We start from the raw sequence: 18,092 nt of genomic DNA on the forward strand, positions 1-18,092 counted from the left end.
GTACATAATTACATGTTAATTAACAAATATTTATGGAGCACTTATTATGCTAAATACATTAGTATGATAACAATGTCCCACCTCTAATTTTTTAATCTGGGTAGAGTAACAAATTAGTTACCCATAACAATATTATTATAATTAGAATGCAGTTTTTGAGGATTATAAAATGAATGGCATAGACAACCAGAATAAAGGCAGATCATCTATTCATCAATCACTAAAGAAAATTCATTTTACCCTGATACCTTTGTATTTTTCTCCAGAGTATAGCTGACAGAAGTAGTGGACAGTGGGACATGAATATTAATATATACTGTACACTCTAAAGAAAGCCATGAAGCTGATAGTCCATTTTGATACTTCCAATCTGCTGGTTTTGCAGAACTCTTTAGCAAAGGGAGAAAAACATAAAATATGTGGTTTACGTAAAACACATGGAGCAATAAAACATCATAAAATGTACAACCCAGTAACTTATACAAGCTGTTATCTAATATATTTGGCCAAATTCCTTCATCAAAGGGTAATAGGTTAGAACTAAATAAAAATAAAGCATGCATTAAAAGTTCAGTATTCTTCAGCACATCCCAGGCAATCTTGGTAACTCCCTTGCCCAGTGAAAGGCTTGCTTAAAATCCTGACAAGTCCTCTGGTCCTGTAGTTCCCATCTGTAGCTTCACCAGTGTCAATTCTGAAGCTTCTGATCAAGAGTAAATAATCACTGAGCAAATACTAGGTGCCAGACATTTTCCTTTCTGTCCTATCCTTGCTAACAGAATACTGCACTACTTTTTCACACTGCTTTTTTTTTTTTTTTTTGGCCACACTGCATGGCCTGTGGGATCTTAGTTCCCTGACCAGGGATCGAACCCGTGCCCCCCTGCAGTAGAAGCATAGAGTCTTAACCACTGGCCCACCAGGGAAGTCCCTCACATTGCTTTTTAGACACCTTGGCAAAATGTTAGTCTGGATTCTACTGAGTACAGACAGCTTGTTTACTGGGCACTGTGGCTCCCACAAGCCTAGACACTTTTACTGCTAGCCTCTCAAATATAATACCAGACACATAAACAAGGTAGGGAGAGCTTAACAAAAATATTTTAACAATGAAAAAAAAAATTGTCCTGTCTGTAGTGAAATTAATCATATTTCAAAATAAAAAACTACAGGTGGTTGTGGACATTAATAGGAAGAGATAGCACTGAAAATTATTAAAACTAAAAATTGAATTTTATTTAAAAATAGTTTGCAACACAGAAAAATCTTTAAAGAGCAGTTTTTCTTACCTTTGGATTGTGGATATCATAAGTTCGACAAAATATTCTTTACTAATTAAGGATAGAAATAACCAAAAAAATAAGAAAGCAATTCTTGATAAGCAAAAGAAAATAAACCATCAAAAAATAAAAATAAAGTATATGCATCTAAGAGTTTTTACAAAATCATACCACTTCATGGCATGACACTTAAAGATATGTATACACATATATATGTATGTATATGTTTGTGTAAATACATATACTTACATATATACAAATTCCTCTGACTATAATACTTGTGGTACTTTAAACTATTTCCTACTGCTTATAAATCCTGCTAATCACAATGAATAGAATGATAGCTCTTACAAAACTGTCCTCAAATACAGACCCTTTTTAACAAATAGGAGTGCTGTTCTGAATGAAGTCAAGCCTGGGAATGTTTATTGGGTCAAAGGGTCTGTACATAAAACTTTCTAGTTAAATACCAAAGGAGGGCCTCCCTGGTGGCGCAGTGGTTGAGAGTCCGCCTGCCGATGCAGGGGATACGGGTTCGTGCCCCGGTCTGGGAGGATCCCATATGCCGCGGAGCGGCTGGGCCCGTGAGCCATGGCCGCTGGGCCTGCGCATCCGGAGCCTGTGCTCCGCAAGGGGAGAGGCCACAACAGTGAGAGGCCCGCATACCGCAAAAAGAAAAAAAAAAAAAAAAAAAAAAAAAATACCAAAGGAGTTAACAGCCCACCTTCTACAGGAATGATCACTTTTTGAATTTTGTCTTTTTGCAGGTCCTAATTTATTGGGCCCTTGCATTGCTTCACTCCCTTGATGAGGCTGCCTCATGCTTGGGAGGTACTTGCCCTGGTAATATGTAGAGGAAAGAAGCTAAGAAGGCCCTATAATTGGCTTTTAGTGTCACTTGATCTTGGCCAAAGATATAAAAATTGCCGGCTTGTGCACCTGTGCTCTGCATTGAACATTTTACCTATAGGAACTGGAGGTAAACAAAATAAAAGCATTACTTTGCCTCAGCTGTACCTTTCTGTAGGGGCCCTAGTGTATTTTAATGTACAGGAGTGGAGAGCTGGTAAAGAGTTCAGAATGCCCAGTCCTTGCCACCTCTCTCAAAGTCTTTACAACCCTGATACATGATTAACAACCATTATTACCATTATTATTGGCAGTCCGAATTATGTGTTATTTACAGAAAAACGTACAAACTAAGCCTATTTTTTAAATGATGACTTAAATAAATGTTTGGGGAAAAAACCTGCAGGAACATTATTTTAGTATCATATACTTTAGAACATAAACACCTAAATAAAAGATACTTTTTTGTAGAAGAGCAAAAGTGAAGTGTCACTCGTTCTGAGACCTCCTCATCTGTGAAATTCCACAGTCTCTTTTTATTCATAGATTTTTCCACAGCAAATACTAGCTGAAAGAGAGGAAAACACATCAACTGAATGCAAAATAAAATAAGAGAGACAGTGCAGAAAAAGACAAGTATAATATCCTTAAGCACTCATCTAGCTTTAAAATTCCACGATGCTAACATTAAATTTCCTTTTTCTCAAAAGGGAGAGTGAAACTGATGATTAACCATTTAGATTCCATTTTTAGGGATATATAAAAATTAGGTATTAAATTAAAAAATATAATTCACTGTCATTAACGATCAACTGAACATGATTTTGGGCAACTAATATTTAAGTGAAGTACAGAATAAAGACTTTAATTAGAATGAGAAGTGACAAGTGATTTTTAACCTATAAAAATGGAGTGTGTCACCCATTTGGCATTTCTTATTTAAATGTCACAAAAGATGTAAGGTAATAATACATAAGGGCACATAAAATATAGTAATAACATAAATTCTGAGTGAAAAAAATCAGAAATAGTGACAAAAATCTATGCCACATGTAAGGATTATAAAAATGCATACTTGATATGGGGAGAGGGTTCATAAATTTGGCTCTAAGCTTTCTAAAAATAATGTGCACAGAGAAACACAATCAGTTCCCTAATTCGCACGGTCCATAAGCTAAACAATTGATCAGAAGAGGCATAACTTTCTTAATAATGATATCAAAAGAAATTTCTTCAAAGACAATATTATGTAATATAACAAACGAAGTTCTTAGCAATGACCTTATGGGAGACAGTGACAAGTTTTATAAGGTTACTTCATATATTGTCCCTCAATGCAGGTCAATGAAAACAAAGTTAGATAACTAAAATGCTACAATTTCTGAAATAGGGCATTTCTAAAATCTTACATGCTTCTTAGAAACGAAAGAGATACAAAAAAGCAAGAGGAAGGAGGATCTACTGTATCTCTCTAGCGCTGAGCCCACATTCAACCCAACCTCAAGAGGATGCACAGCCAATGCTATTAAATACACATGGATATAGACTACATTTCAAAATGCCAAATAGGATGAACGATTGTGAAAGAGGTACATTTATTTAAAATGGTAAAAATGGCAGAAGGTTGAATAACTTGCCAGGGGAGGGATTATCACCATTTTCTTCCTTTACCCCCATAAGTACAAATATCAAAGGTTTGAAGGTGGGATATTTGATGGGAGAGAATGTTACAGAACTGGAAGAATCTGTAGCACCTGGATTCTTAGCTGTACACTTTTTACTAGAAAAAGGTTTGGGGGGATTCTGTGGGGTTTTGCACTTCTCAAGATAAGGAGGTCTCCTTCTCTCTTGGGGTGGAAAATAACTTTTGAAGGCTTATTTGGATCTTGAGTACTAAAAGAGATGAAAACTGGCTGCACAGAGTTTGCTTTAGGTCTGGGCTTAAGGGGAAATGGCCTGTGGACCCTCACATTTACTTGTAAACCATGTTACCCAAATGACTGACATAGGAATTAAACAAAACGCAGAGGATTCATAATAGATACTCAGTACAGAAATAAAGAATAAGTATCTGACTCTTGTTATTTTATGTCTTACCCTCAGGATCCTGAGAGAACTGAAGAGGTGAAGAATTGCAAAACCTATTAATTTCACATTACAGCAATCACTTGGAACTAAATGGAAGGTCTAGCAGAATACTGCTATGGCACAAGAAAAAATGTCAAACCATTATAACTTGTTTCAAAATAGTAAAAAGTTATCTTTAAAATAACGACCATTTGGGCTTCCCTGGTGGTGCAGTGGTTGAGAGTCTGCCTGCCGATGCAGGGGACACGGGTTTGTGCCCCGGTCCGGGAAGATCCCATATGCCGCGGAGCAGCTAGGCCCGTGAGCCATGGCCACTGAGCCTGCGTGTCCAGAGCCTGTGCTCCGCAACGGGAGAGGCCACAACAGTGAGAGGCCCGCGTACCGCAAAAAATAAAAAAATAAAAAAATAAAATAAAATAACGACTATTTTAAAAATATGTAGCATTGGTTGAAAATATAAATACTGACATGTATTACACTCAAGATACCAAGCAATTGGGTGGAAAAAGCTGTTTCAACATAATCCCAGCATAGAGAATTAATCTAAATATGCCTAGGATTACTCTATACAAGTATAATCAATTAAGATATAACTTTAAGAATTTTTGATATTTCAGACTTACTCTATGTAGGGTATTTTGAAATTCATTTCCCATTTCTAAAGTTGTAATAATAAATACTCCAAGAACTAAAAGTCCCCCTGGTAGCATTCTGGATACCTGTAAACAGAAATATAGTATTAGCTAACAAAAGCATTTGACATTATATGCAATCTTTTGTATCTGAGAAGCTAAATATTAAATCAGCAAATGCCTACCTAATACCAACTATATGCAAAGCACTGAGGTAGGGGCTTTGAAAAAAATGGTTAAAATATTGAGAAATGGGGACTTCTCTGGTGGCACAGTGGTTAAGAATCCACCTGCCAATTCAGGGGACATGGGTTCAAGCCCTGGTCTGGGAAGATCCCACATGCCACGGAGCTACTAAGCCTGTGTGCCACTACTACTGAGCCTGCGCTCTAGAGCCTACAAGTCACAACTACTGAGCCCGCGTGCCACAACTACTGAAGCCCGCGCGCCTAGAGCCTGTGCTCCACAACAAGAGAAGCCACCGCAATGAGAAGCCTGCGCACCACAACGAAGTGTAGCCCCGCTCACCGCAACTAGAGAAAGCCCGCACGCAGCAACAAAGACCCAACGCAGCCAAAATGGATGAAAACCAAGATGAATGGGGTGTTATTATGCACACAATCTTCCTAGAGTGTCCTTAACTTTTTACCTTAAAACTACTTTATAAATAAAACCATTTAATAATGACACTCTTTAGCTACATCAATAAATAAACTCCTTTCTCCTAAGATTGAAAACTAAAATATCTCCTAAATTTTTCAAAGGCTTCCATTATCAGCTAAATAAAATACAAATTTTTATCTTAGACTGGTATTGCAGACTCTCTAAAATCTGGCTGATCTGATATTCAGAGCCTCATTTGATACTACTTCCCATGAAATATTCAAGCATCAATCACAAACTTCTCACTGTTCTCCACATACATGGTTAGGCTTTCTAACTCTATACCTTTACTCAGGCTGCTCACTCAGCCTGAAAAGACTTTCTCTTACACGTCTACATGTCTGAACTCTACTGAATACCTCGAAGTCAGCTTGAGGAAGCTGCCTTCCCTGATCCTTTGATCTCCAAACTCCTGCAGGACCTCAGTGTAGTTTTCCCATGGAGCTTATCACATGAACCTGTACTATGGTTATGTCTGAACCTTACTAGTTGATCTGGGAGCTCCTTAATGGAAGTTAATTCTCAACTACCTTTGTATCCCTATAATATTTAGCAGAGTCTGGGATTTGAGCAGAGGGCGTCCAACTTGAAACTCCATTGTTTCCTGTTGTTTAGATTTACTTCAATTTTTAAAACCTTCTTATTGATATTGGGCATTTATATTATTTCCAATTTTTCTGTACCTTAAAGTAATATTGGTTAAAAATCCTAGCAAGTTTCTGTGTTCACAGGATTATTTGCTTATAATAAATCTCCTGAGGTGGATAACTAGGTGGATAACTAGGTTAAAGGGTCATACATATTTTTAAGGATTTTGACACATCCTACCAGTTTGTCCTGCATAATATCTGTGATTTTCCTTCCACATCACTGTGGCTAGTTCTTAGTGCAACATGTATTCCTTTCTACCATCTATACTCATAGTGCTCTGGTTACCTTTTATGTACTTAATGTATGAGCAAACTGATCACAAAGTTAAGTCTTCAGAAAATTAGATACCATAGTCTAACCCCTAATATATTTGCATTATGTCTGCTGGTGGTTCCCTCTGATTTCATAAATTCTATTTACTACAGTGACACAAGCTTGACATACATAAATAAGGAATAAAGTTTTCATACTTAGCGTGAGGAACATGCACATCTTTTCAAAATCATCAACAAATAAAATTAACCATTTCTTTCTAGAGGCAAAAAGATTATCTATTTTACTACATAAATTTTATGTTTGTGTGTATAGATGTACATAGACTAGACATAGATATAGATATAGGTATGTAATTTTACAGAAGGCCAAAAGCAAAATTAGAGTAGAAACTTATTTACAAACCATTGGAATTTTTTTTTTTTTTTTTTTTTTTGCGGTACGCGTGCCTCTCACTGTTGTGGCCTCTCCCGTTGCAGAGCACAGGCTCCGGATGCACAGGCTCAGCGGCCATGGTTCAAAGGCCCAGCCGCTCCGCGGCATGTGAGATCTTCCCGGTCCGGGGCACGAACCCGTGTCCCCTGCATCGGCAGGCGGACTCTCAACCACTGTGCCACCAGGGAAGCCCAAACCATTGGAAATTTAAGTTTAAAATATTTAATATTTCATTAGAAGATGGTATTAAATATTTATTGCATTTTTCAAAAATATAACTACATACTACCCCCATCACAAATGCAGATAAACATGTGTGTGTGTTTGAAGATTTAAAGATAATTGGAGAAGGAAATAATTTTATTTTTACCTTACTTTAACATACTTTATTGGATGATATAATCTATTCAATAACTACTTTTAAGTGAATTTACTCATCATTCCCTCTGACTCACCCCAAATCTGTTTCCTCTTCATGTAATGGCAACGCCATCTTCCTAGACCCAGGCTAAAAAAAAAAAATCTCAATAATCTTTAGCAACTCTCTCACAATCTCTTTTTACTGCCAATCTACGTGGTCACTGAATCATCTTAATACTAGCTCTTCCTCTGAAATGTTTTGGCAATGAAGTTTTAGCCCACTGCTTTAGTTTGCTTACTTATTCATTCACTTATCCAATACTTTGGAGTTCTCAGCATAAACCATGGGAACACTATGCTCGGCACTAAGGATACAGCCATAAACAAAACAGACGTGACCCCGTCCTCAGGAAGCTTAGAGTCTAGTCACTAGCTCACGTCACCTTTTTTTGAACGATTACTGTAACTATATTTTCTGCTCTCTCTCTCTCTCCAATCCCTCTACTCTCCATGTACACTGTACCAAGGCACTGCAATTACTTTCTCAATTATTGGCAGGATTATTTCTCAATCCTTCTCAAAATAGGGAGCTCTGAAAGTCTACCATAGAGCTACCAGCTCCAAAAGAACTCCTTCCTTCCTAGAATGACACTTCAAAACCATCCATAAACTGGCCCCGTATAGTCTTATGTCTAAAAGCATTCTTTTATGTACACCATGCTTCAATTACACCCAATTGCGTGTTATTCTAACATACCTTTAAATTTCATGCCTTTGGGTCATTTATCCCCTGTCCTTTGTGCATTCAATGTGCTCCCTGACTTCTACGATTAAAGTCCTATTCACCTTTCAAGTTCAGAGCCTTCTGTGAAGCTGATGAATCCAACCTTTGACAGATATTTAAACTTTCCCCACTCTATATTCCTATAGTACTGTCCTATTTTTATTCACTTCTCTTACAATTTGTTTTGGTAATAATGTCTTTCACTTTGCTTAAAATATAAATTCTAAGGACGTTAAAGAAAAATTTAGGGCTTCCCTGGTGGTGCAGTGGTTGAGAGTCCGCCTGCTGATGCAGGGCACACGGGTTCGTGCCCCGGTCTGGGAAGATCCCACATGCCGCAGAGCGGCTGGGCCCGTGAGCCATGGCCGCTGAGCCTGCGCGTCCAGAGCCTGTGCTCCGCAACGGGAGAGGCCACAACAGTGAGAGGCCCCCATACCACAAAAAAAAAAAAAAAATGTAACCATCATTTTATTTCCTCAGTACCTGGTTTAAGATTTTAAAACAATCTGACCAGCAACAATGTTACCAATAACTAGTATTATTTTAAAATAAGGAAAAATTGGAAATAAGGTAAATGACCAATAACAGGATATAGGTTAAAAAACACAACAGATAAAAGTTAACAATGGAAAAGCACAGTGTACAAGATCAAAGGCTTTCAAGTCACACCACCTGGGTTCAAATCCCAGTTTCACTACCTATTACACTAATCTTGGGTGGATTACTTAACTTCAAGTAAGAAAACGCTTTTTTAAAAACTAGATGCAAGTAATCAATAAATAAAAGATATAATCATGGATGAAAAAGAGCAGAAAATACTTCTATTTTTGATATACTACCCAAGTTTTGAAAACTTAAAAATGAGTATTCTGAAATCCTAGTCTAGTAGCCTGAGGATAAGGTACTTTCATTTTGTTACTCAATAAACACAAACTTAACTATATAAAGAAACAAATGTGATGACCTGGTTGGCATGTTCTGTGGCCCATTCTTCATCCAAGTTATCCAACTTAGCTTTGGAATGTTTGGAGCTCTCATCTTTTTCCTCTTTGGGTGGTGTTCTAGTGGCAAGAATCACGTAATCCTTTTGTGAAGAACACTTAAAAACAAATTAGAAAAGCTTATTAGGGTGATAACTGGCTGAGGAATGCAAAGCCCTTATGGCATGCAAAAACTGAGCAACATTTATAGCAGCTTAAATTGTTAATACCTGTATTATACCAGAATCTACAGAGAAAAGAATTTTCATGGATAGCCTTACAACGTTTTCCTCACGTTATTTATCTTTTAATATATTTAATACCAGCTCCTTATTTGTTTGGGCAACCTGAATGTGAATCATGCAGTCGTCCTTAAAAATGGCTTACTGGAACAGATTAGACAGTTCAACAAATATAAAAACCCAATAAAATAAAGCAACAAATGACCTTGTGCATCTTACTTTTATAAAAACAATGATAGTGGGGAACTTGTTCATGTGTGTCCACAGAAAAACAAAGGTGAAGTGATATTAGATTTATGTTCCTCAGTTTTAATAGCAATTAAATGCTAACCAGAAGTGGGAAACCTAAAGATAAATTTAGGGAAAATTTAATAGCTCAGTCTCATTATAGTGAAAATTTCCTATAAAGAGTAAAAATACAAGTTAGCACGATGTTATCCTCACACATGACCTGAAATTCTAATCGTTAGTGTCATCCTGGAACAGAAAATAGAGGAAAAGAAATTATTTCAATAAAAGTTATTTCCAGAAAGTTACATTGGAATGCACAAAAGGAAAAGGTACGTGCTGATTAAGAAAGCTCTTTCTTTTCATAAAATCTATGATTTTGAAAAGAAAAAGAAATTGACCCTAGGAGTAGGAGACAGGCAAGCCTGAAAGCTTGAGGGGAAGGAAAGAAAAGTGATGAATCCTGGAATAAAGAGAAAGAAGAAGCATGTAGAATACTGAAAGGAATTAAAAGGCAGCATGAAGACAGACTGGAATTCTCCCTAAATTGTGGGAGACTTATACGTAAGATGGTGGTTTTGCTGAGCTCTAGAAACAGCCTATGTGCTGTAAGGCAAGTTTGGAAGAGGGTATTTCTCCCTGACCTTTCACCTTTACTGATCACTTCTGTTCCTAGCAAAAAGAACCCCATACTAGATGTTAATTAACCTGAATCTAAAAGAAGTTCAGATTGTTGCCAGGAGAGGTCGTCCGGCTGTCTAATGAGAAGCCTCAGAGGGTGGTATTACCTGGGTGAACAGTGCAGGGTCTGCCCTCTGTCTTACAAGTTAAGAAATCGGATTTGTGAAAACTCTGAGAATGTACCTGTCTCTCAGGGCTACACTGACATTACCTAAGATCATTCAGAATGATGCTAAAACTAGAATACCATGAAGGGATGTAAACACGTAATTCCTCTGCGTGGTGCATTCTTTATCAGTAGGCAACATAGGGCATCAAATTATAAGAGAAAGTAGCTTGGGAATGTGGATAGAATCAGAACAAGTTAATTATCCAATTTGAAGGTTCTAAGGCATCATGTTAAAATATCCAGAAAGAAATCTGCCCCCAATAGGGTTTTATTTGCTATTAGGCCTCAAAATTAATCTTTGGACCAGAGTACACTCTCCCCTAAATAGTGTTTAGATGTATGTAGCCAGTTTGTTTGTGTGACTCTCCTTTTTTCATTTCTGTGTACTGCTGACAAGTCCTCCCTGCTGATTAACACATTCTTCCTTCAATTATAATAAATCAGTGAGTGCTTATGTTTTTTAAAGTAACTGTCCAAATATCTGTTCCATTTTGGTTTGATTTTTGAGCCTTAACTCTAAGAGGGAAATAAAATTTGTGTAATTTCCAAATTTCTCTCAGTCCCTTTCCCTCAATCTCCACTGAATCAATATTTTTAAAAAATCAATAAATGGGTACGATAATATACAATAAAATATACGACCTATATTTGCTATAAGTCTGAAATAAGACAAACTAGAAATAAAATTGTAAAAAGCTACCTTTGTAAAGAATGGGACAACCTGGAATTAAAGATTAAAGGGCGCAAAAATCATTTTGGAAAGACAATAAAACGTGAATAATCTGGTCAGTAAAATTCTAATTTTGGGGCCTTCCTGGTGGCACAGTGGTTGAGAGTCCGCCTGCCAATGCAGGGGACACGGGTTCGTGCCCCGGTCCGGAAAGATCCCACATGCCGTGGAGCGGCTGCACCCGTGAGCCATGGCCGCTGAGCCTGCGCGTCCAGAGCCTGTGCTCCGCAACGGGAGAGGCCAGAACAGTGAGAGGCCCACGTACCGCAAAAAAAAAAAAAAAAAACCTAATTTTGCAGTTTCTACCTTGTAAGTTACTTTTACATTGTCAAAAGGGAATGTGTTCTGACTTGGGCAAACCTGGGCTACATTATTCTTCTTCATTCCATCCCTCCCTCCCCTAACTTGAATTTATTGTTAAATAGCATATTTTAACTTTAAATAAACAAATCTGCTTTATCAGTAAATGCATAGGAAAAGATACGTACCTGTCCTATTAAAAGACCAGAGACAAAAGCTTTTCCTTGGAGACTGACGTTTGAAAGATACTGGCCGACAGTCTCTTCCACAATGTAGGTTCTTCCCATTATTAAGAACTAATTCAACCTCCTAAATTACAAGAAAAAATATAGAGCATTTTTAGGCAAAAAATATAATTTGCAATGTTTTCCTCATGGGGGTAGTATAAAGAGAGAAGTTGTACTACCCTGATACTACCCCATACCTTACAGTGATTGCTTATTCAATAGGGTATTCTTTATTGCGAAGTTTGAATGTAGCTTCAGAATTCTCAACAGTGTTGCAGGAAACGACTACCAATCAACCAGACTTGACAGGAGTGATAAAACCTACTCCCATACCTCAGAAAACGAAGAGAACACTAAACTACTAGTAGCCAACACATCTGATTTCTTATTTAGATCTATTACTCCTTAGTTGTATCATCTTTGGTAATTTACTGCTGAGCCTCACTGTGCTCATTTCTAAAACAGAAAAGATGATAATTTCTGAGTTGCTCAATGGGAGGTAAAGGGAATCAAATTCATGTATTCAGTAAGCACACTATAAAGAACTACTATGTGCAAGAAATTGTGCCAAGTGGGATGGCACGAGGATGAATAATACTTGGCCTCTGCCCTTGAGTAACTCAGAGTACAACTGGAATGATGGACGTAGACAAACAGCAATACAATAATAACAAACATTTGTAGAGCTTCCATTTTGTGTAAAGGCATTGTTCTAAGTACTTAACATATAGTAACATTTAATATTCAGGAAAACCCCCATGAGGTAGGGGACATTTATACACCCTTGTTTTATAGATTTAGAAACTGAAACGAAAAAAGGTAACATAACTTGCCCAAGCGACAAGCTGGTAAGTGGCAAAGGTAGGATTTCACTTCAGGCAGTCTGGCTCTAAAATCCATTTCTTAAATAGTATTCTTAAATACTGTGCTCATACTAAGGAGTCATACCCAGTCTCTCAAACTTTTACTAAGGGGGACTCCTGTTCTACCCTCTCGCCAGTTTGGGGATGAAAATCAGCACATTCCTCTGACTGGCTCATGCTCCTTTGATTTGAGTTTCTGTAGCTTAAAATCAAAGATGCTGGGGCTTCCCTGGTGGCACAGTGGTTGAGAGTCCGCCTGCCGAGGCAGGGGACATGGGTTCGTGCCCCGGTCCGGGAAGATCCCACATGCTGTGGAGCAGCTGGGCCCGTGAGCCATGGCTGCTGAGCCTGCGCGTCCGGAGCCTGTGCTCCGCAACGGGAGAGGCCACAACAGTGAGAGGCCTGCGTACTGAAAAAAAAAAAAAAAAAAAAAAAATTCAAAGATGCTGAATAAAAGAGGTAGGACATAATAAATGATGATCTCAAGGATTCAGTGTGGGAGAAACATATGTAAAGACATGATTCCAAAAAGCTATAAAACAGTCACAGAGAGACTGAAGAAACACAGTTGCAGCATTCTGAATAGCGGTAATTGTCACTTATGTCCTGCAAAAAATTTCAATCTTATTCAGGACAACAAAATCCAGGCAACTCTAGATGTGCTGGGGTGGCTTATTTGACATCAGTAAAATAAACTGCCAGTCACAATGATTTGCATTACTCTAAAACTAAAGCCCAGAGAATCGCTTCCAGTTTGAAATGGCCTATTAGATGGTCTTTTTTCAAAGTTCCTGTTTGGTTTTGTCTCAAAATGCATTAAATTTCTTCTTAGCTCTTAGGTTTGCACTTTTTTTTTTTTGTGAAGTCCAGGACTGCCTGTCTAAATCATTAATGCCTCTATAAAGTTAAGGGCTTTCCACTTTTACCACCTTAAGGTATGCATTTCTGTGTATTAAACTTTCTTCTACTTAATCATGCTATTCTACTCCTTTTCCTTCTGCCCTAAATAATTCTTAATTCTTACAAGAAATAGCAGTTAACAGTGACTCCAAGGTTATGATATGTAACTTTCTAATCTTACTTTTTCCAAGGTGTCATCTATTAGTCAGGTTAATGTGTAAGAAACTGAATGCAATAGAAAGATGAAAATCTTTGTGTTATGAAATCTGGTTGACTGTCGGATATTTTTTTCTTTAGGGCTCCTTCAAAACTTTGAAATGTAGCTAACCATACTTTATAAAGGACACTAATAAAAATGTAGATCTTCTCTTATACAGTTCAATTTTTCCTGAAATGCTGTGTATCAGCAGAAGCTTTGCAAGTTGTCCAAACGCTGACTTGAGACCACTCAACTTCCCTGGACTCTATTTTCCTAGTCTGCAAAATAAAGAATTTGGATCATAGCAGGTCGGAAAACCTAATTTTAGGATTCTCTAAGTCCAAGTACAGAACATCTGCATTTTCCAAATGGTAGATCAAGAATGATAATATTGTGAGCTTAGGACATAATACAGTATTGCACATACCAGCAACCTTAATTAAAGTGCTTATATAAAATATTTTGGGGGAAAGAAACAACCTTAAGCTCCTTACTGCTATTCTCAAAGGTCTGCTACTGTGGGAATTGTAGGGAGGATGACATTTGGAATGCTTTATTTTCAATAAAGAATTTAAAAAATTCTTTTAGAAGAGTAATCAAACATGAAATAATCTACGGATTCAGCTTAGAAGTCACAGAACTACAATTTGGAAACAAGTAGTTCTGTTACGATGGCAGGGTGAGAAGTGGTTTTTAAGAACGAACGTGTTTAACAACTTCTGTTCCAAAAGTTTTTCAATTTTAACAATATAAACACAAGGCAACATTTTCTGTAATGTTACCTTAAAACATACAAAATAAAAGCTACACTCAAACTCCTCTTGGCTTTTTAAAATCCTCTTCCTGGAAAATAAACCGAGCTCCTTAAATTCCTATTAAATCACTGTTACCAACTCCGCCACCAAAAAACCAAAAAATCTAAGTAATATAAGTCTCATGACTGGACTTGAGTGTGTCGTACAGGAGTGACCGTCCATATGCTTCCTACACTCTATCCCTTTCTGTCCTCCTTGAAAAGGCAGTTCTCTGTGCCCGAGTGCACACACATCTCACACACACACACACACACACACACACACACGGATTCCACCCTCAGGCTGACTCACCTGTACTCAGACTGTGCACGCGCGGCAGACAAATCTGTCGAACTGTCAGACCACCTGAGAAAGGTGTTTAGAGTGCAAGTACCAGCCTCCAGGGACCAGATACCACTCCGTTCCCAATTCCACAGTCAATGAATTCATCAGAAAGCGACGAACTTCCCGCACCTCACTTCCTACTCCACACCCAGGGCCTCTGGAGTCAGGTGGCTCAGATTGATGACGCACTCTGGCCCCCTCCTTTCACCGCAGCGCCTCAGACAAACCGACTGCGGTCGCCACCCCGCCCCCTTCCGGGCGCCATTAAGAGCGTGGCGGTAGCCCGGCGTCTGCCGTCCGGCCCTGCCGGGACCGCTGCCCTCTAGCGGCCCAGAGTCTAAAAGTCGCCAAAGAGGAAGACCCATGGCATCCCGGAGCTATGACGGTAAGGTCGCCCTCCTCTTCAGGGAGGAACGTAGGTTAACGGGTACTATGTGGCGCCACCTCGCGTTTAAGTGGTCGCGCGGCAGGCAAGGAGAGCCGGGGGGCGGGGAGAAAGGAGGAAGCGGACTTGGTGGTGCAGAATTGGGCTCACGGAAGGGATTGGGAAAAACTACGTTTCCCAGAAGCCTACGCGGCTAGAAGCGTGTGGAAAAGGGGGTCGGAAAGCGGAGTGCACGACAGGGGTCAGAGGCTGCCTCTGAACTCGGATTCCCAGGGTGCGCAGCTTCCGGTGGTTGCGCGCGCACTGCGGACGCGGGCGCTGCGGTGCGTCTGGTGCAGCAGCTAACGCGGGACTCGATTTCCCAGGGTACCGCCGCGGGAGTCTCCGTCGGGCGGGCGCGCGCGCGCCACCGAGAGAGGTGGCAGAGGCAGCAGCCCAGGCTTCTGGGTCGTCTAGGTCTTCGCCTTTCTTCTTCGTTTCTGCTCCGTCGGCCGCTGCCGCCGCGGTCCCCGGCCAGATCGACATGGCGGCGGTGTTGCAGCAAGTCCTGGAGCGCACGGAACTGAACAAGCTGCCCAAGTCGGTCCAGAACAAACTTGAGAAGTTCCTTGCTGACCAGCAGTCCGAGATCGATGGCCTCAAGGGGCGGCACGAGAAATTTAAGGTGGAGAGCGGTAAGTGCGACGCTCTTCGCGCCCTTGTTTCTGGGCGCGACCCCAGCGATGGCTGGGCTCCTCCCCTTGCAAGCTCGCACCGTCCACGGCTTCACTGCTAGCATCGCTTCTCCGGCTCCGTGGGCACCATAGGCCTTCTCGTAACTGCTTCCCTCACAGTTTGATACGAAGAAGCCTGTTTGTTTGTTTTTTAAAATGTGAATCCACATTGAGTTCCTGTTTTCTTTGTAATTAGGGCGGTCTCATTTAGGGACGCCTAACGTTGTCTGGCAAACAGAAATTGTGAAGATTTGGGTCTGTTTACACCGGACTAGGGGTATGCGACTCCTAACTCTTCTAAGCCTAGAGTACCCTGTCTGTATGTTGCACGTTAAATGATAGTAATTTCTGCTCTGTTTTCTAGTCATCTGCCTTCAAAAGGCCTATGTCTTTATGATAACTTCCTGCACTTGTTCTGAGTCTGTCTCGCTCTGGTCCGTTTTGTGTTCACAAAAACGAGTAGGTGCATAGGACAGCGCTGGAAACACAGTGCGCATGCAGTAAATGTTTAAAATATCCGACTTCTCTCTAAAAGTTGGAGTTTGATAGAAAATATATTAAGACCTTATAAATACCTGTAGTAGACCCTCAAATAAGAAGGTTCCTCACAACGGTGACTTGAATATCATTGAAGAAATATTAAGAGCATAGTAATTACCGTTAGTAAAATACAAACCGTCTGCTGTGTGTCCTGGTTTACCAGGTTGTGTGTCTTAGTTTACCAGGGTTTTTTTTGGGGGGGGGGGTGAGGTGGGCGGTGCGGGATTGGCAACTGGTTTTTGCTAAGTGGATTGAAAATTCTGAAGAAGTTTTCATTTTAAAAAAATAGATAAAATTACCAAGCAGAATTGATGTTGAAAATTAATTCTCTGAATCCCAACACTGAATATAGTGCCCTGCATTCTATGTGTTAATTTACACAATAAATATTGAGCGTCTTCTATGTGCTTCTAATGTGCTGAACAGTACACTATCAGTCGCTTCCCTTGGAAAGTTAACATGTTTATTTTTACATAAATTTAGTAATTTTATATGTTCAGGCATTATTTTGCTATTTTAAGACAAACCTTTTTAAAGCAAAGCAGTTTTTAACCTAAATAATTTTTTTCTCCATTTAATAAATATATTTTTTTGGTCTGCTTTATGCTAAGAAGTCTACTGATGTGTGGGGAAAATACTATGATAAATGAGACATGTTGCCTGCCTTGAAGAATCTCATAATCTTGTGGAATAGGCAGAAAAATAATTTGTTAAAACTCTCTCAGGCCATTTCTTTTGTCATTTTACGTATGTCAGTTGGAAATGTTGGATTAAAGTCCTTTTCTGTACTCGATCTATTTATCTTTACTCAAAGTCTCTCTTATTTGGAGTGTGGGTTCCAATACTATGTCTTAAATTTTAAAATCAAGGTTATCAAAAATAAGTAGCAGTGTCGACAGTGTGTACATGTATGTTTGATTTTTTTTTTCCTCTGATCATCTGTAGAACAACAGTACTTTGAGATAGAGAAGAGGCTGTCCCACAGTCAGGAGAGACTTGTGAATGAAACCCGAGAGTGCCAGAGCTTGCGGCTTGAGCTGGAGAAGCTCAGTAAGTATTTAATTATATCTTTCTAATATTGGGAGTATTGAGGTCTTCAGATACTCCTTTGTAAACATTTATTTACTGTATATGAAAATACTGATTGTCCTTGTTTTCATTTCTGGTAATTTTTTTTTTTTTCTTTCAGTGTGATTTTTTTTCATTCAGTGGTAAAGACTTTGAAAGAGTCCAGGGCTTAATGGTCAGGAGGCATGGGTTCTAATTCTGACTGCTATTTAAAACTTTTATGTCATATGTAAATCATAACAGTGTTTGATTATTGTTTATAAAATGGCTAGAGCCACTTGTCTATCTACTTAAACAGCTGTACAGGTCAAATGAGGTATATATGAAAGCATTTTGAAAAAGCTAAAGCATTATCCAACTGAAAAAGTAAAGAGAGTGACTTAATTATTTTTGTGTTGTTGAAAAATTAAAGCTTATTAGTTCCATTATTATATTCATGTTTTAACTCTTGTTATGATATTTATAACTACTTATGAACCTCAGGATGTAATTTCCTCTTTAAGGCCTAATTCCATTGAAAGATGAACAGCTATTTTTCTTCTTAATTAATTTTCTTACATCATTAAGTCCTAGAAAGTACACAAGATCTTAAAGGTCCTGACATTTCCTGGGAGGATGATGTGTTTTTATGTGCCTTGTTTACAGAGAAAAAAAGCGAATGTCAGGAAGATCTTTATAGAGTAGGGACATAATATTTGTTATTAGGTATAGCT

General features: G+C 38.9%; 2 protein-coding genes across 4 annotated transcripts in view; one reads left to right on the forward strand and one right to left on the reverse strand.

Moving 5' to 3' along the window:
- The window catches only part of ODR4 (odr-4 GPCR localization factor homolog), a 41,912-nt gene extending 27,083 nt beyond the window's left edge, over positions 1-14,829 (reverse strand). The window contains exons 1-7 of one of the 2 annotated variants that reach the window (XM_060091131.1): positions 14,641-14,828; positions 11,534-11,654; positions 8,980-9,114; positions 4,841-4,936; positions 2,591-2,697; positions 1,290-1,326; positions 249-389 (exon numbers count right to left, since the gene is read on the reverse strand). In XM_060091131.1, the coding sequence (XP_059947114.1) occupies positions 249-389; positions 1,290-1,326; positions 2,591-2,697; positions 4,841-4,936; positions 8,980-9,114; positions 11,534-11,632 (615 nt within the window). In that variant the 5' untranslated portion in view covers positions 11,633-11,654; positions 14,641-14,828. Of the gene's footprint in view, positions 1-248; positions 390-1,289; positions 1,327-2,590; positions 2,698-4,840; positions 4,937-8,979; positions 9,115-11,533; positions 11,655-14,640 lie in introns of both variants that reach the window. The other variant, XM_060091132.1, reaches the window with a different exon arrangement.
- A 101-nt stretch (positions 14,830-14,930) lies between these two features.
- Positions 14,931-18,092, forward strand: part of TPR (translocated promoter region, nuclear basket protein) — a 66,406-nt gene continuing 63,244 nt past the window's right edge. For both annotated transcript variants that reach the window (XM_060091127.1, XM_060091129.1), the window contains exons 1-3: positions 14,931-15,058; positions 15,424-15,732; positions 17,257-17,361. In XM_060091127.1, the coding sequence (XP_059947110.1) occupies positions 15,037-15,058; positions 15,424-15,732; positions 17,257-17,361 (436 nt within the window). In that variant the 5' untranslated portion in view covers positions 14,931-15,036. The remainder of the gene's footprint in view (positions 15,059-15,423; positions 15,733-17,256; positions 17,362-18,092) is intronic.

Source organism: Mesoplodon densirostris, chromosome 2, assembly GCF_025265405.1.
Source record: "Mesoplodon densirostris isolate mMesDen1 chromosome 2, mMesDen1 primary haplotype, whole genome shotgun sequence".
Taxonomy (NCBI): Eukaryota; Metazoa; Chordata; class Mammalia; order Artiodactyla; family Ziphiidae; genus Mesoplodon; species Mesoplodon densirostris.